We start from the raw sequence: 20,066 nt of genomic DNA on the forward strand, positions 1-20,066 counted from the left end.
CTGGACAGGTTTGTTTCCTGTTCCTAATATTCTTCATGACAGACTGTCCATTTACACTGCTGGCCCTGCTGATCCTGTGTTATTACTTCAGGGTCCAGGTATGAGTTTACCTTAAACAACCACCGAGAAAATAGCTCCCAACCCTCCACACTGCCCAAGTTAAGACAGGTACTTGCGAATGCACCGATGTGCATAAATTCCTTTTTAACAAGAGGACGTAAGTTTAATCTTCAAAAATGTTTTTCAGATCAAAGTATATGATGCATCAGGCCGTGGGAGCCTTTCTGTAAGTTTGTTTCCCTTTCACTTTACACACAACGATGCTGGTGTGAGGCTGGTCGTTAAAACTTGTAAATAATAAAACCATTTTTACCTTTGGTTTAATATATCTTAATATTTTTTTTATTCTTGGAAATATGTACTTGCAAAAATCCCCAAAAAAATCAAATAAAACCTGGTTAAATCAGCAGGAAATCTGGGCCTCAGGACTCCCAAGACTGGAATTATTTGTTTATTGCTGAAGTCTGTTGCTTCAATAATGCAAGTGCACTGCCAAATTCTTTTGATGTATAAATAATGAGTTCTTAAACACAGAAGAGAGTTCGTTTGATGCTTAGGTTCTGAAGCTGACCAAATGATGGACGGAGAGGCGCAGATTTAAACACTCACGTGTAAACAAGTCCTGAGTCATTAATGGCGCCTCGTGTTATGAGGATTTAACAAGCAGTGTGATCGCCCGAAAATCCCCCAAAACACAAAACAGAAGGGCGAGAAGAGTATGTATATGTAGGTTTCAGTAGATGCTTTAAAAACATTTTGACATGATTAAAAAAGCTGTTTTGATGCCGTCATCAAATCTAAATCTATGCTGTCATATCAAATCTGCTGAAGTTAAGTTTAAAGATTTTAAGTCCGTTAAGTTCACATTTACATTTAAAACATCACTGCAGCTGGTAAATTAACACCACAGGCGATACATTTTGTAATGTTTCAGCATTGAGCTAAGATTTAAAATCTGTGACTGGCTTCAAGTCCCCTTCGCAACACTTTGCTTCTGCTACTTCTGCTCGCCTGGACGAGGACTCCATTCTCCATCCTCCCCGCAGACGTCGTTAACGCCTGTGTGATGAGACTGACTGCACCGGGGAACAGGCCACTCCTCTGCTGTCTTTTACGAGGACTCTAGGTCAGTGTTTCCCTCCTAAAGGTATGAACATATGTACCATTTGGGATCCATTTTATATCCTGTTCTGAACTTTCATAGTCATTTTTCATAGATATGGCAAAAGATGAGAGAAGATTTTCATTTGCCTACTTGCAATTTCCTGATTCACAAATGACAATAAAGTGAAAATGCTGCACATCCATGAGCCCCATGCCACACCCTATTAGCTCCCATGATTAAAAGGAAAATGGAATATCCACTGGGAACGTTATTATAGACCTAAATCAGCTTGTTATTTGATTACTTTCAAGCTAAAATGGAAAAGACCAACTTCAAATTTAAGAGGGAGACCTTAACGTAGAGTGTGTAACTGCTTATTATTATTCTTACTTACTCTCTCCTACATGTTGAAATGACTGTATTAGTGGTGCTGGTGGCCATGTTTTCATAACATAGCAGTATCAATCATATGTGTGACTGTGTAATCTGATCTCCATTAGTTGCAACCGGTGTCCAGTATTCTCGGCCAAGATATAAAGAAACACAATGCATACTCCACAAATGTAAACACAATTTCTTCTAGCATGAATAGAAACTACACAATAACGTTCCCCCCGTTTACCATCATGCACCCCTACATCCCGATCAAATGCTTAATCAACAAAGGTGGAGCCTTCTTCCTCAGAGTAGTCTAACATACAGTTGTGGTACTGCACATGGGGCCATATAGCTCTCATGTGAACACTAACACACCAAATTACACACTCCATTTGCTACGTTACCATTTCAAACAGCTAGTGATGTAAACTATGAGAATTACACCTCGATTCTTTTGTATGAGAGACACATTTTCCAATAGTTCTTTCTCCATCAGCAATATTTACACCAAGGTAAATATCAGTTTCTAACAAGCCATATAATGGCAAACAAACAAATAAATAAAATATGATACCATAGGGAAGGTTCATATAAACCCTTGGATATGGACCATTTGGTAGAGCACATTTTGCAGTGACTCATCGCATCTAATTTTCTCTCTCTTTCTCAAATGTTGATCACTTTACCATGAAGTGACATCTCTGCCGGATGCTAAAACAACACCGATTCTTATTTTTCTCGCCCCTACAAAATTAAAGAAACTTTATTTTCCATAACCGTTTCCTTTGTGAGGACAAGGACAAATATCAAACACCTTCCTTACAAAATCAGACTCGAAAAGCCATGACGTTAAGATGCTGATCACATCAATCACCCCAATGTGAATGCAGTAAGGAGAAAAAGGCTGAAAAATGGTTCGCTACTAAAGGAGAAAATTATAAAATCAAATGACATTTCATTTCAGTTCAATGAACATGCAGCACAGTTAGATTTAGTACTTATAGCTGCCCATTTCAGTTGATTTTCTCTCCAGTTCATATTACAATATAGGTCTATACAGCTCTCTGTTGCCATAGAGACAGCCTTTCAAAGTGATGCGTTTTGCTGAGTAGAAAACAAGTCCACAATGTAACCAAAAGCAGATGTTGTCTTATATCTGTTTTTTTTTGTTTGTTTTTTTTATTACCAAAATGCAAACTGTTGGAGGTGTATTTATTGTGGTCAGCAAGTAAGGGAAAAAAAAATCGGGAATAAACTGCAACACCATGAAGTCCATCGGGAAAGAGTGTCATTGCAAGATCTTACTTTCCTGTCCAAGTCGAGCACATCTCTTGAGCAAAAAAACCCCCAAAACAAACTAGAAAAATAAGATAAAATAAATCAAATCAAATAAATAACAGCGACTGCAGCAGTGCTTCTGTTTGGTTGAATGACGTTCATTCTTCATTTACTTCAAACTGCTGCCGCTGACTTCAGTAAGATACGCTCCCTATCCTGCACTGGCATGAGGGGAATATCTTCTCAACCCCATGATTCCATGCAACTGCACTGAGACCAAAAGACAAATGATCCTTTCTGTGTCCCACCCTATTCAGAAAGCCATTTTGTCTACGTAATACAGAGCCAAGTACTGCTTCAGAATTTAAATGGGAAATGGGTACTGCTTTATTATGCTGCAGTGCCTTGAAATGAATGTGGATAATAGATATATTCACAGTGGTATTAATATCCTCAGAGTTCATCTTTTTTTTTCTGTCTTTTTTTTTTCTTTGCTCATTCTCCATTTTCTCTCTCAGATGCTCCAAAGTACTTCGCCCTTGGCTATGCCTTATACTAAATGGATTTATGAGAACATTTGTGTCATATTTCCTCCTTTCCCGGATTGTCAAGACAGATTGTCAGTGAGCCACTGATTGAGTGGAATCACCACACAGACTTAGTACCCGTTGTCAGCCCCCACATGCTCATCTCTGGGAGGAATTTAGGCAAATTGGCCAATGACACCTCTCTCAAGGCTTTGCTACTACCATGAAGATGAGGTCAGGGGTATGAAAATAGTAGACTACATTTCAAATTGTCATAGTCTTAATGTCTAATTGTACAGTTATAAACGAATGTACGTGTATAAAGCGCATACAAACTGTATATATTCTGAACTGACTTGACTTTACTTGAGTGGTCCTAGCAGAACAAAGAAGATATGGATTGGATGTTTCTTTGTTGGAGAACACAGAGTCACCTCTATGCATTCCACAGCACTGACGTTCCACAACTAAATTTAAACCACCACAACTTGCACTTTCTTCACAACATGCAGCTAATAAGGGCTAGTTTGCAACCATCAGTACCTCACCACACACCCACAAACAAATTCATACAGGCATGCACCATCACACTGTCGTTCAGCTAACGATTCAGTTCAGTTAAGATATATTTCTTTATATGTTGCCAAAGGAACGGGAGAGGGGAGGAGAAGAAGTTACAATGTGTCACAAAGTGTCCTACAGGCACTTTTGCTTAGTGTGGAAAGGTACTGGGGAAAACTAGGGAAAATATATATGAGAGGCTCAAGTCTCACAGAAACTGTGCTGGAAATTCAGAGCCAATAGTTGTGCAGAGAAAAAAAATTGTGAACAGGTGCCTTCTCATAAGAGTTAATTTTATAATACAGTAGGGTCTCCTTCCCCTTACTAATCGCAGTGCCCGACAGTGAAACTAACATTAAAACTAAAGTTGAAAAGCTTCTAGGTGTGAATTAAAAGTTGTTTTCTTTATGTAATGCAGCAGATGGAGGGAAAAACAAAAAGCTGGATGTTTGACCCAGACAACCCAAAAACCAACTTCAAGCAAAAGGATATTTGTTTTTCTCGAGCTGGGTAACACTCAGTGTTTATGGATGGGAGAACAACTCTGAAAAGCCCCATCACCAAAATGCATCAGAATAATTCCTAAAATAGGACTTCTGCTCAGTGCTACCTCATATGTTCCTCAGGTCGTCCCACAATCATGTGAATCTTAATTAAAAATGACCTTGATGCAGACAGCATTCAATAAGAGCTGAATCCAAAGAAGAAGAAAGAGTTGCCTGAGGGAACTGGGAACTGAGCTGGACTGGCCTTAGATATTGTTACCCGGTAACTTTCAGAAGGACACTTATGCTCCACCATTCATAGATAAGTCTTGGAGCATAATGATTTCTGATCAAGAAAACGTACACATTTGTTTTTGTGCATCATAGGCTTAGAAATAGATATGAAAGTGATGCCCAGATACTTAAGCAGTATTTGTATTTAACTTTCCAAAAAACATTAATAAAAAGTGAGAAATACTGAAATCACCTGCAAATGACCTCATTTATGCTAAACAGTTGAGATATATAAGACACTACGGTAAAGAAAGTGAAGAAATATTGGTCCTTTTTTGCCATAAAAGGTACATCAAAAGATGCATGAATAAAGTAATGAGAGTTTGTGTTGCTTTAAGTCTGACTTTATGTATCAAACAGGCTTTTTGTTGCTACTTGTAGTCTTGATCATTGAATAGAATTGTTACTTATGCACTTAATAATTTCCTCTGGGAATTATCCTGGCCTGATTGCACATATAAATGAGGTTCATTAACTGTTTAACCACCAAACGGGAGAGATGACCATTTGATTGCATTTGAATCCCCTTCATCACTCCCAGCATCATCTATAGATTTATAATCAACAATCAGAAGTGGGTGACATGCTCTTAGATTTGTTTTTTCAAATGAGATTCTCTACGAAGCTACTATAAAATGTTCCTTATTCCCTAACCACCATCTGCCTGTCTTTATGTCCAATATTACTTGACAGGGTGTTGATGCATCGTTTTCTTTGTGCTGTAAAGTCATAAAACACAATTCTCAATTTTCTTTTATATAAGAAAGAGCTTGTTTCAGCAAATAGTCCTACAAATAAACAGCAAGGATGATTAAACAATGGTTGGATGTGTCAGTACTTAAGTCAATGTTTATTTCAAACAGAAGCTTGTTGTGACTTCTGTCACAAGTCAATTCTGACTTGATTGGAGGAAAATGGCTTAAGCTGACAACAAAGACAGAGTTGAAAAACAACAGAGCAGGCTGTCGTGCATATTTGGGTTCTGACCCCATGTTAAGAAAGTGAGATGTGTTGGAAATGTCAAATGTGAAAAGATACCAAAACTTTAATGTCTGTTGAGCCGGTTGAACTGAGAGGAGACCAAAAAGCTGGTAAAGGGTCTGGAGATACGGTTGATAATTAATACTACACCATTCTATATGCAGCAAAGGCTCTCAAAAGAAGGGCATGACGTCTGTCACTACCTGCCTCTGTGATCCACTCCAACGTAAATCTCATAACACTGATTTTTAAATGATAGTCCACAGAGACTCGCTGGAGTTATCATCTTATTCGACTCAAAACACTGGTAACCATGCCAGCATCTTTGGCATCTCTGTAAATGGCAAGTCTCGTGCTAGAGTGTTCCATTCAAAAAACAATCGCACTGTAAGTGATGATCAAATGAACAACTCTGTGTGGTGTTACTGTGGTGTAAAGTTTACTGTTTGTTGCCTTCTTACTCCTTAAATAGCTCCTGACGGGGTTTTTTTTTTTTGGAAGAAGCATTTATTTACTGGCTTGCTCTTGAATAATTCATTTCCATGAAGTGACTAAGTTGATATCATTCCAAATGCGTGTAGCAAGACATCTAAATATATTCAATGCTTGAAGACTATTCAGTCCACTTCCACAATGGCTGGCAGCCTCAGTCAAGTGCATAATTAGTTGAATTAGATTAAATGACCAATTAAGAGACTAACAAAGTAAATAAGCCTGCGGGGATTCCGCCGAATGCTCGAGAGTAAAATGAAAGTGGAATTAGATTATTGACAGGCTGAATGACAGCGTGGTCAGACAAACAACTCTATTCCTGAGAGTGCTAGCTGTCGCCACGGGTGTGTGCGGGGTTGGAATGTGCTAAAAATAAAGTATAATGAGCAAATGAACCCAGTACAAATTACATCCTACTTAGGAGATGTCCTCTGGTAGTTGCTCAGTAAGGATGTTTGTCTTTCCCTGACAGAATTAGTATCACCGTGCGACTGGGCAGTCGAAGCCGATACAGACAGAGAAACCTACCTCTGCTGGCGCTCTCCACATGCTCCAGTTCATCTGGAAACCTCAAAATCTCTGGGTGATGCTCTTCACACTTCTCAGCCAGGAAATGAAGGAGCGTTGTGTTGTGACTGACGGATTTAGTGTCTCGAAGCTGGGAGGAAAAAAAGAATGAAATAAAGAAAGTAAAAAAAAATATGAATAAATGAGATTTTTACACCAATTTATTTCACACTATTTCACGCCGTTTCATTTGCACCTCAGATAAAAAAAAATTTAAAAATTCAAATTGAAATTTCTTGTCAATACTGCTTTCAAGCTGAACACCTCGTGTAGCCTGTGCAGGTTATGGTTAGCCCAGGAACGGTTCCATGAGGGCTCCATGTGATGCAGTTTACAATATATAGATGAGATGAAATAAATGAGACCTAACAAACATTTGCATCCAATTACTGATGGCATAAAAACAAACACAAATGCATACGCAGCAGATACACATAATGATGCCACACCCCTGAGAATAACGGAGCGAGGCAGTACATTTTGAATAAAAGTACAGAACGGAATCAGCTAAGCATGTTTCTGTGTTTCAGCACTGAAGCAGAGATTCTTCACATCAGTGCAGAGAAAACTTGTTCCATATTCATTCCCTACTGCAATTGAAATGCTGTGGGAAAGCCAATTAGCACCACACACCTCTGTGTACTTACACGGATACTTTCCACACTGTCAACAGTCGGAAGTTGGACATGCCCACACGTGTGCATGCTAACGCATGTAGATTTGCTCATGGACACACATGAAGGCAGTGTTGAAATACAAGCAGCACTAATTGTTATACCAAAAATGTAGCTACATTTTAACTGTATGACTATCAGTCATTTTCTTATGTTTGGTAACTGCAATGTAATTTCATGGAATTTGAATTCAAATTTGCTTATTGTTTTTATTACCACACAAGAAAAGTGCATGTCTGACACAGTAATTCCATCTGCTAACTAACAACACGATGCAATAAAGAGGAGGAAGTTTGAAAGAAGCAATTTGATTTGTGAACGTTCACGAACGGTATAAAGTGGCTGCGTATAAAGTGGATCTCCCCGTTGAAGCAAATCGTTCTAAGCCACCCAGACAAAATGGGCATATGCTTTAGAGAGGAATCTTTAACCTGAACTAATCTAGTGCCCATACAGAGTAGGAGGATGGTCACGCTGGGGTTTCATTAAGAGCGGTGGGTGTAAATGGAGAGACCCCGTGGTTTCAGGTAATAAGGCTGCAGTAGAATTATCAGATGAAACTGGAGGTCTATTTTCATTGTAAGGTGAATATTGCTGACATAAGACTTCACAGTAAAGTCAATAGAGCACCCAGCACATCACTAATTTCTAAACAGCCCACTGGCTGCTTTCCTCATTCTGGTATTATTAAAAAAAGTTTCATCTTTTTCAAGTCAAGTCTGGGACTGAAGTTAAACAAGTTTACAGTATTATGTACCAAACACGTGGCAGTATAATGCAACATTATAACATATCATATTATTTTACAAGAAGGGACAGAACAGACTGTAGTCCTTAAGGAGGCCCAAGTCCCTCAGTCTCTCTATAAGTCTGTTGTGGAGTATATGGGCACAAGTTGTAGAGAACATGTCCAGGGCCTCTTCTATCTGGAGCCATCCCTTGTAATGTCCTTTTTACAGTCTGTACAAAGTAAGAGCTCCAGAGCATCGACATGCACTCCTTAAGAACTCAGTGTTCTTTAAGTTTAACCTCAAATAAATCTGTTTTCCCTTTTCTCCCTCTTCTTTTTTTAAATACCATATAAAATGCCATTTTTAGAGTAGCTTTTTTTATTTTACAATGTGTCCTGTCCCATTCTATCTTAATAGGGCATTGAGATGGAGAGTGTATGAATTGTACAACTTCAAACAAATCTGTTCATTCAAGTAGATGAAAAAAAAAACAATGCTCATTACTGTGTCGCTGAGAGCTAATTCAGAACAGTGCTATCATCCTGTTTTCTTATATAACATTAATTGCCCTAAGGTAGTATTCTTGGAAATCCCTCAAAACATCCATATATAGAAGAGGATTTAGAGTGACAAGCTATATTACAATCAAACAAGTTTCTACTTAAATATCAAGGCTGGAAATAAATAAATAAAAGAATAATTAACTAATAACAGAGGAAGTGGCGATGGGAATATAAAAAGCCTCACACCAACAGAAGGATTGTCGGCTCTTGATTGCTCAATTTAACTTCTGCAGATGGAGCAGCAGCACAAACACATTTTACAGCTGCTCATAAAGCCTCATATTATACTGAAATGGTAGACATGTAGAAAAAAACACAAATGCTTTTATCTGTTTAAAATTCTATACGTGGCCATGACTGAAAAGTGCTGTGGTATAAAACCAGCTCATGCACAACACATGTACATGTGCTTTGTCACAAAGTGTTTCATTACACTGATAATTATAAGATTTATTTCAACTGTGAAATGTGTTATATTTTGAACACGAGGTCGCACTAATGTTAGGCTGACTGTTACCAAGTCAAGTACCCAATAAACTGCCTGTTCTCTTCAACCTAAATTGGACATAAATCATTGCCATGTGGTCATTAATTATTAAGCAGAGCCAGTAAATGTGTCTTTCCATCAGTATGGCAGGCATGATACAAAGCAATAAGTCTTTATTCTTTTTTTTCATCCTTTTTGAGTCATACTGTAGGTAGATGCATACATTTATCAAGTACTTTTAATCCTTTATAATCCTATATAATAAATAACCACATATATTTCAATGTTATTTAAGCACATTGCATGCACAGGTATTCTTTAAAAGATAGAGGGAAAAACTCTAAGATGGCTTCATATACTTGCATATTTTTTCCACATTAAAGGTAAGTTCATTTGGCTTAGGATCTGTAGTCATTTACACAAACACACACGGGCTTTAAACCTGCCAAAGTGGCTGCATTTGAGAAAACAAATTACAGGACTGACTGACTTTAACCAGACAGCTTTCCAGTGTTAGGTCTGAAAAATGTCCAAGATAACCCTGGCAACACAAGAATAGGTAATTCTCTGAGAAATTGACATAGGCCTGTGTGCTGCTAACAGTTGCTGTTTTATACTATTTGCTGCTTTCCACTCACCAATAATTATTGCAGATTCGTCCAATTACATATTGCATTTCTATCAACACATAAGCAGTCATCACTATGGATTTGTAGGATCCTCATTCAACATCCCCAGTGGTGAAAAAGCTCTGATATCAGCTGAGTAATTTTTGTTTTATGTCATTATCTTGGTTTTCTTTACCCAGGCGTCACTCTGGGGTATTTCCGATAGTTAGAATGTCTCATCTAGAGGATTTCCAGCTGTTTATTACAAGTGTGATGGAGACACTTGGGGCTTAGTTTGTTCCACATTTGATTCCCTGGGCATCCTATGGAAATCATGTGTGAAAACCCCTATGACACAAGCCTGAGTTTCAAGATGTTCGTCTGTCCTTCACAGAATAATAGTTGAAATTGAAGGCTAAAGGTGGAAAGCAAAGGTGGGTCAAAATGTGCCCTTCCCCAGCTGCTCATTCCCATCATCAACCTCCTCCCTGATGAGCCCATTAGGTACCCTGGACCTGCCACGCAGGAGGTCATTTACTTGATTGACTAAAGAGAGCAAGCACACTTCTTTTTTCTTGTCCATCAATAATGGCCCAATCAGCCCCATGAGGTGTTAGCAGGCTCTACAATGACACTGCGCACTGATTCAATCAGCTTGCACAAGTACCAAAACTTTCCTACATCAAGAACCTGCATGATCACTGGCTGCAAATGACTGGTGATGGTCTTTGGAATGTATGCGTTATTCTTCCCTCATGAGGAAAAATGATGTGTTTTCATATGCCGTGCCACTGATTCATCTGACATATTCATTCAAGAACAAATACTGTTATTTGTACAACTGATCATATAAACTTTGGCTTCAGCTATACAGAAGTGACATTTAAAGGACTCAAGGTTGCTTTTTTCTCAAAGTATTAGAAAAAAGTATTTTACTTATAGGCCTCCACTGTTGTTGTAGTGCTTTCAGGAGCTAATTCCTTTGGCTAGCTTTGCATTTTTTAAGCGGTCACTTGTCATCCGATGGCATTTATGGTATCATAGAAAAGAACAGGCTCATCATTTTCTTGAAGATTAGTATTATAATGAGTAACATCCTTGAGGTCTTTCTCATTAGCTCTTGTTGATAAATGTATCAAATGCATCAGGGGAGATGTGGGATGAATATATCTGAGGGTCCTTGGAAAGCAGCCAATGTTCCTTTTGTTTATGTGCAGAGAACTACTTTACTTCACCTGTTGTCCTTAGATTGGAAACTCCAGCTGAAAACAAATAGCACCACATGGTACTGTATTCATGTCTTTCATGCTGGGCAGCAAAAGGGTATTTAAAATGTACCAATATGACATGGTCGACCCATAAAGCACATAATGAGGAAATGAATATGTCTGACTCCGTAGTTCAAAGTATGTAATATAGTTTGAGGATTTCTGCCTGTATAGATTTTAGCCATGTCAGATCGATCGATAATAGCAGAGTCATCCACTCACATGCTTTTTAGGAGTTTGGGACTAAAACTTCAGGGTGTCACTGGACTATAATTTCTGAAGCGCCTAAAAAATCCTGAGAACATTCTCTGTATTTGTGTGTTTTTTTGTTTTGTTTGTTTGGTTTTCTCAAAAGTTTTTCTCAACAAAATCCAGTGTACTTCAGACAAAGCAAATTCTCAGTTGCCTTTAAGAAACACAGTGAAGGAAGGGCACAATTTAAAAAAGGCTCTCACCAGACAGCACTTGGCTGCTGGTGGTTAAGTCAAACAAAACAAGAAATAAATATAACACAATCTTGCAGTAAACTTTTCTAACACAAGGTGAGTTTCCATTGGATGATTTAGCAACTGTCTCATTTAGTCTCCTGTTATCCCTTTCATGCGTTCTGTGTATGTTAGAAGGTTTTGTATATCAGCCTATTTGTATGTTAAAAACACATATGTCCACCACTTAAACAGTGAGATTTTTTGTCTGTAATCTTTTGATGGTGTCTTACCTTGCAAAGAAAGCTGATGTTGAAACCAAATGTCTGTGCATTCCTTGAGCCAGCATTCATGTAGTTGCCAACCAGCAAAACCAACTCCAGGAGTTTGCTTAAGCTTTCACTTTTCTTCACCTCTTCACAGGCGAAAGTCACATTCATGATGTCCGGCCGGATGTTGTTCACTTGCTCCTCAAATGTCAACTTAAACAGGATGCCGTTGAGACGTGGTCGTAGGAGCTTTACGGAACTCATCTGAGGGCCAAAATTCAAAAAGCAGTAAGCAGTTTGCACTAACAACCAAGGTCTTGTCACAATCAGTTACAGATTATGTGTTTCATTCACCTATTTCAATCTATTTCAATTTCTAATCTCTGACTGCAATTGTGAGAGCTGGCCTACATGGTCACAGAGAAAAACTTTTCAAAATGGATGGCCTGAAAGTGTGAAGACGTTTTGGGAGAAAATCTGATACCTTTTTATCTCAAATTAAACAAAGAAAGTAAGCCACAGAAATGTATAGGAGCCCATTATGTGTGGGATCCACCCCCAAGAAAAATATAGTTATGAGGAACACTGATTGCGAGCAAGTCATGACTCACTTTGGAGGCAAACTGCACTTAAGCATCAATTAGGCAAGAAAGGATTTATAAATGTCCCTACTACCATTTGCAACCATCAATTCCGTCATTCAGGTTCACAAGGATACTTGAAAATTATTGTGTGATCTGGTGTGATAACTTTTCATGTGGAAAGCAAGTCAAGATGGAGAAGACATCTCCTGTTTGATTTCAAGTGTAATTACTGATGTAAAATCAGCTCCACTATTTAGCAAATAAGATTTACCCATTTGCTAAAATTTCCTCCTTACATAATCTCCAATTTAACAGATTTATTATAGATGATAAAACAGCCCCAAACCACATTTGCGGGCCTGGGAGAGGAGTAACTTTAAGGAGCGAGGAGAGGATGGATGGATGGATGGATGGATGAATAAATAATTAGCGAATTTAAGAAAATAATAAAATATAAAATGTAGCAATACACACACACACATCCACTCGTGATCTCTCTTGATCCAGTTCTTAACACAAATGATGTGAGCGCACACACAAACACATAGGCACACAGACTCCCCCTTCCCTCCCGCTTGAATTGATTTGGATACAATAAATAGAACATTACGTTAAAAGTGAGCGCGTTGCTGACAGCTCGGATGGGAAAAAAGAAAGCTTGAAACATTGCTTATTTCCCAGGGGAGCAAAATATCTCTGGAATGGGGAGCTGCTTCATCAGTGGGGAGGCATGTGATCACAATACTGGTAAGATCATGAAGAAACTACCACCCTCCTGCGTCATTAAATCTTCTAAAAGACATAAGACAGAACAACTTCAATGAGTGCAGAGAACTACTGACATGATGGACCACGACCCCTGGATCTGACTGAACATCTTCCTTTTTGTAAAACTAAACAATGTACCTCTATGATCTTGCTGTAAAGTTAACTTAAAAGCTAACATTTTCTTTCCGAAATGCCTAAAGTTACTCGCTTAGTGAAGGAATAGAAAGAGTTGCTAATTAAAAAGTAATTGCTGCTGTAACTAAGTGGAAAGGTCAGAGCAGCTTGATGATGCACTTCCCTTCTTCCTTGAACAGATTAACAGTACATTGGTTTAATTATGTCCATTCAGTCTTTCTCATCAGTAGATGAAATCACTGTGAAAACACAGGCTAGTGTGAAAAAAAATCCATGAATCCATGTTTGTAACATGGATTGCTTGATAGAGACAGGCTAAAAATGAACAAGAAGCATTCATTATCACGTCAAAACATTATTGGAGTTTATTACTCTAATATGTATTGTAAAAAGAAAAAAAAAGAGGTACTCTATTTCAAACTTAGTTTGATGGCTGAAAATAAAAAATGACTTTCTGGGGAGACTGTATTCCGTGTATTTAATATTTTACCCACAGCATTATTTATGTTGCAGCTGGAAAAGACAGAACTTTGGATGTTCATGGTAAATTGATTAAAGGATTGGGATACATCAGCAGTCCAGTTGACTGCAGCAGCATACATTTCAAAGACCTTTCTTACAGACAGGATTCATAGCCTTGGGGTATGATTTTATCATGAGACAACATTGACAGCTGATGTCAAAGTATGGCATTAAAAAAGTTCTCGGTACTGAATCCTCATCAGAAATTATTGAACTATTCTTTGCTCAAGTCAAAAAGACTTTTTGTAGCTACAGCATCTGTCATTTGGAAGTGAGATAATAAAGTTTTGACTTTTTAGTGAATCATCTATGCTTTTTATTCTCGTCAGGCGTTTGAACTAAACATTAATACAACACATGGGGATGTACCCCTCTACAGTCTAAATATCTTAATTCCCTGCTCCTCGCTATTTTACTGCCCAAACCAAACCACTGCTCTGAAAGTGAGTGAATAACGAAGGCCTAATTTAATTTCTCAACGTTGCGTTATTGTGTGATAATAACAGACTGAGAGTACGACATGAAATTTGTGAAGTGAAAATCCAGTGGGCAGCGGCAAATTACTCACCACAATGCCAAACTGCTCCGACTCCACCAGCTCTTCATATTCACTCTTTAGTTCAGCAAGAGCACTCAGTTCTTTCGGCTCAGGCAGATTCTTTATCAGGTTCTACGGACAGAAGAACACAAACAGGGGGGTTCATTTACTCTTAAATTAATACTGTTAATACAAATTTAATTTTCCATCTGCATATAGGATTAAAAAGAAAACCCGCTCACAATGAAAGATGACAGCTTAGCTGGAACAGAGGTAAGAAATGAGACCATGTGAGCCAAGAGTGAGCAAAATGTTCACTAAACTCGGTTAAATAACACTTAAAGGTGGGGTAGGAGATGTTTTCTGGAGCATTTTTTATCATATTGTCTGAAAACCTCCTCACGACCCCATTGCACCCACTAAAATAGAATGTTTGGAAAAAAAATATATATATTAGTCCATTGTGGAGGGTGTAGCAAGAGGAAATGTCTGACCAATAGAAGTAATGAGGAGAGTTATTTCTATTGGATTCTGACACGCCAATCAACCGTCAGCCCCCCTCACCCCTGCACGTTCACAGACTCGTGACCCGTTCATGTGTTTTGAAGGCGTGGTTTCGAGGGGTGGGCTGAAGGAAGAGGCAAGGTTGTGTATTTTCAAAAATATAGCTTGCAGGAACCGTTTTTCCAAGATCTCATACCCCACCTTTAAGAGACACACAAACAAGGACAAGCGGTCTTTTCCAGAACGCACTGTAACGTTTATCAGAGATTTCAATGGATGAACACAGATCACATAAGAAACTTTGTTTGGGCTCCAGCATTGTCAAAGCCAACATTTAACACTGTATACACTCATTTCTATCGGTCATGACTTTATTCAGAATATACAGAGGTTTGCTCATGGTCTAAAAAAGTGAATACATCGGGTCGCACAATTGGTTTTGACAGTGAGAGTTGTGACCCTGAGCCAATTACTGAGCTTGTCAGGGACCTTCAGATAGCTGACCTTCTGCTGCATAATGCGCATCACCTTGCAATTGTCTATGAAACTCATACAATGGGTCGGTCATTAATTTGCTACAGCCTGATAAATTTATTTCGTACAGGCAGGAAAAAAAAAACATGATGCAGCTGGTGGTGGTGAGGTTGGATATTAAGATGGAGATGAGGAAGATAATGGGAGGGGCCGCATTTTCTGTAAATGTTAATTGTTTGTGTGAAGGTCAGCCAAGTTAATAAAATTGACCACAGCGACTTTTCCCCCGGTTTTTCTCAGAGGAGAAGAAGAGAAAGAGGTGCCCTTTTCCAGGTCTTCGCATAGCTTCCTTTCTCATTAGTTCTTGAAATTTATTCAGGGCGAGCCGACTGGCGCAGGCCCATGTGACCAAATGGGAAAGCAGACGCTGCTACTGGGCCACTGACCATGTTATAGACCTCTGCGGCCATCACAGTCAACACGGTCAGAGTCTGCTGCCCGCTAATGATGACATCTCTGTCTTTCCCTCGGGGAATTCAGTGATATAAAAAGTAAGCCTTACTGCAGGCCTTGCAACCTTGTTTGGGATGCAGCCATTAAATCAAATGCTGCTTTCTTTTGCCAAAGCCCCAATTAGGGCCTGCAGCAGGCAATGGTGCCTTAATAATGAAGGCTTTTGATCATATCAGCAGAGGCAGAAAGAATTGTTGATGTTAAAAAAAAAACTGTAATTGTAATTATTGTATCGGAACTAAATGATGACGAGGAGCACATGCCCAGTTTACTGCGCTGGTGTTAATTACTTACCAGACTTTCAAAGAATAACTTCCCCATAGTGCTGCTTCATACCTGATGGAAAATTAGCATAGTGCAGCTCTCAGAGCGAGGATCTTTTTTTTTTTTTGCCTTTCTTTTGTTTAGAAATTAAGGTTTTAGGTGCCCTTAAAAGAAACAAGTTGAAGCTGTCTATTTTTTTTTCTTTGGATAAACAGTTAGGGTAATGCTTTCAAGCTCATACAGTGAGTATTTTCCAATCACTTCAGTATACTCTTATTATAGAAATAAAAAAATCAATCCTTGGCAGTCCTTGGAAAAAAATACCGCTTCTCATCTCTAAGATTGCATGTCTGTATCAAAAGTGAAGCTGTAATATATATACAGACTCTCAGCAAACTTTAGAAAGAGAATAGATTAATCTATAACACTTGAAAATGCTACAGTTGAATACCATGGGAAAACAATGAAAGACAAAGTACTGTATAATCAAATAATCAAATCCACCTTGTGCTTGTCATTTCATTTGTCTGTCATCTTGTTAATTATCAGAAACCCCACAGAGTACAATTGACACAAAAGCAGCGCCATATGTGTGGCGATGTGGGAGACTGGGTGATGATGCTGGGCCAGACTCCTCACAACAGGCCACCAGACAGCAGCCTAGGAGAGATTACCCTAAGTATGCCTGCAATATTGCACATTCATTTACCTCCTCGAGCGACAACGAAGGTGCAAAAAAGCAGCACATGTGCACATTGAATTGCTTTGAGTACGAATTGTGCTCCACGAATTGTGCCTTGCCTTGCCTGATAAGATGCAAGAAAACAGAACACAGCATAGACCTGATTTGGTATTTCAGGTTAATGCTGCAAAAATCTCGCTCAGTAAACGCAAACAAAAGCAGATTGTAAGACGGATGTGAGACAGACGCGAGCATTTTCAGATGGTAAACCTATACAGAACTTTCTGCACAGTAAGTTTAGAAAAAGTATAAATCAGATTGTTGACATGAGAGGAAATGTTCCAAATGCAATGCTGTGGTGAATTCATTTCAGTGCAGGTCACTGCATTTCAGCTGCTCCAGCATTAGCCATGTGGGGATTTATTACTCCCTTGTTACAGTTCCGGCAGTAGGCATATATTTGTCACCCCAAAAAGGTCCCTTTTAATTCTTGTTATAATCAAAAATACATACATTTTACCCATCAATCAACTATGTGCCCAGATTTACCAAAGCAGAATCAATTATTCTTTGCCTGGGACAGCAAAAATCCAGTAGCACACGTCAGCACAATTAATCTCCATGAGTGTGAAAACATCTGAAAACACAATACTGGCCTGTCTGTCAAAGCGTGTTAAATTTCAATTTGTAGAATAACCATATCACAAACATGTGTTAAATTGTTTATGGTTGCTACTCCAATTTTGAAACCGATTAGGATATCATTGCACAAAATACTCATACAATCAATTTACTATAGATTTACTGACAGCGGGTCAAGTGAAGGACTCAGAGGGAGCCCAACAACACTGTTGGTGATTTTCCCTTACAGTCAGATGCAGTTATGCAGTTAAACTGTAGCAGAACTTGGTGAAGATATTCCACAATTGCTCCGCAGACTGTGAAGATCCTGCACCTGAAGAAGGGAAGCAGCCGAGATGGTAAAAGAGTGTGAAAGTAATGAGATACAGGTTACGGGCGAGTAAACATTTGTAGAGGATGACAGTATCTGTAGGGCTTTGACTTCTGTACTTTGATCTCTGCTGCTGTCAGCCAGCTTCCTGTGAGTCAAATCCACAGTTTCAAACCATCTGCGAAGCCATACCAAGTTAATACCGGACAGTATTGGACATGCATTAGTCATACTGTTTCAGAATACTGCATGAGGTTTAAAAAAAGGGTGTAGGCTAATGAAGTGCAGCTGTTGTGTAAGATTTACTGGAAAGCCATGTCACATTTCGATTCAAGAATGAAATAGTCGACGGCAATACAGTATTAGTATTACTTGTTCTCTGGACATAATACCATCCGACTTTTTAAAAACTGTTTTTACCTCAGTAGAAAGTGATCTCCTACGAATAGTTAACAGCTCACTGGCATCAGGCATTTTTCCCAAGTCACTAAAGACAGCTGCCATTAAGCCACTCCTAAAGAAGAGAACTCTAGACGCCTCTATGATGAACAACTACAGACCTGTCTCTAACCTCTCTTTTATATCTAAGATTATTGAGAAAGTTGTATTTAACCAGCTCAACGACTTTCTGAATGAAAGTGGATGTCTTGATAACTTTCAATCAGGCTTCAGACGTCCTCACAGCACTGAAACAGCTCTGGTCAAAGTGTTAAACGACATTAGGTTGAATACTGATTCTGGTAATGTTTCAGTCCTGGTTCTGTTGGACCTCAGCGCTGCGTTTGATACTGTAGATCACAGAATCCTGTTGCACAGTGGTTGAGTGGCAGAGTGGCCATGACTTGTGGAGTCCCCCAGGGGTCAATTCTTGGACCTCTTCTGTTTAACTTGTATATGCTCCCTTTGGGTCAGATATTGCAGAATTTTAACATCAATTATCACAGTTATGCAGACGATACACAACTTTATGTGTCTCTGTCACCGGACGACTGCAGCCCAGCAGACGTACTGTGTCAGTGTCTGGAGGAAGTAAACACCTGGATGAGAGAGAAATTTCTACAATTAAATGAAGACAAAACTGAGATCATTCTGTTTGGTAGCAAAGAGAAGAGGGTCAGCGTTGGTAAATATCTTGAGACTCGGGACCTTACAATCACTGACCAAGTTCGTAACCTCAGAGTGTTGATAAGACTCAGATCTGACTTTCAGCAGCCACATCAAAGCTGTCACCAAGGCAGCTTTTTACCACCTCAGAAACATCAACAGAATTAAAGGTTTCCTCTCCCAAAAAGACCAGGAGAAACTCATCCATGCATTCATCTCCAGCAGACTCGATTACTGTAATGCTCTTTTAACTGGACTTCCCAAAAAGAGCATTAAACATCTGCAGCTCATCCAGAACGCTGTTGCTAGAGTTTTAACCCGGACTAAGAGATCTGAACACATCACACCAGTTTTAAAATCTTTACACTGGCTTCCAGTCAGTCACAGAATAGATTTTAAAAGCCTGCTGATGGTTTACAAATCCCAGAACGGTTTAGGCCCAAAATACATCTGTGATATGTTCAGAGAATATAAACCCAGCAGAGCTCTTAGATCCAAGGACTCAGGTCAGCTGGTCCAGTCCAGAGTCCAGACTAAACATGGAGAAGCAGCATTTAGCTGTTATGCTGCAAACAAGTGGAACAAACTGCCAGTGGAGATTAAACGTTCACCAAATGTAGACATTTTTAAATCCAGGTTAAAAACATTTCTTTTCTCATGTGTCTATGCATGAAATATCTTTTAACTTATCTAGACTGTTGCCTGATTTTAAATTCATTTAAATGATTTGATTTGTTTCTCTTTATATTCTTTCGTGTATTTTTAATGCTTCTTGCACTCCCTGCTGCAATGCTTTTATTTTATGTAAAGCACTTTGAACTGTTTGTACATGAAATGTGCTATACACATAAATTTGATTTGATTTGATTTGATATTAGTACCCGAAAAAAAATAATACCATGGCATGTAAGAAAAAAACACTATAAGGAAGCCAAAGAACAGCTAAAACATAGTCGATTATCTCAAAACAACAAAGGCCGTAATAAGCTTGGTCACCTGCTGCCTAAAAGATGATCTGAGTAATCTGAGCTCATTTCCAAAAGGCTTGTAAAAAAAGCAAAAGAAGAACCATATCTATCGTGTCTGCACAGATGCGAGTTTTCTGTTTTGTTTTTTTCCTTCTCTAATTAATGGAGACGGAAACTCACACACATGGTATTCAAGCCATGCTCTATGGTGAAGACCAACCAGGGACTGCCCTCTCCCAGTCGTAACCTCTCAGCAGGATCCCTACCTGGCCCCTCGCTAATCAATGAAGACTTCAGTTTAAATC

At 38.9% G+C, this 20,066-nt stretch overlaps 1 protein-coding gene across 8 annotated transcripts in view; it reads right to left on the reverse strand.

The window, feature by feature from the left end:
• Positions 1 to 20,066, reverse strand: part of diaph2 (diaphanous-related formin 2) — a 366,461-nt gene that overhangs the window by 129,474 nt on the left and 216,921 nt on the right. For all 8 annotated transcript variants that reach the window (XM_075481764.1, XM_075481768.1, XM_075481771.1 and 5 more), the window contains 3 exons: positions 14,331 to 14,432; positions 11,778 to 12,017; positions 6,690 to 6,819 (listed from right to left, as the gene is read on the reverse strand). In XM_075481764.1, coding sequence (XP_075337879.1) covers positions 6,690 to 6,819; positions 11,778 to 12,017; positions 14,331 to 14,432 — 472 coding nt within the window. The remainder of the gene's footprint in view (positions 1 to 6,689; positions 6,820 to 11,777; positions 12,018 to 14,330; positions 14,433 to 20,066) is intronic.

The sequence above is a fragment of the Odontesthes bonariensis genome, chromosome 13, assembly GCF_027942865.1.
Source record: "Odontesthes bonariensis isolate fOdoBon6 chromosome 13, fOdoBon6.hap1, whole genome shotgun sequence".
In the NCBI taxonomy this organism is placed as follows: domain Eukaryota; kingdom Metazoa; phylum Chordata; class Actinopteri; order Atheriniformes; family Atherinopsidae; genus Odontesthes; species Odontesthes bonariensis.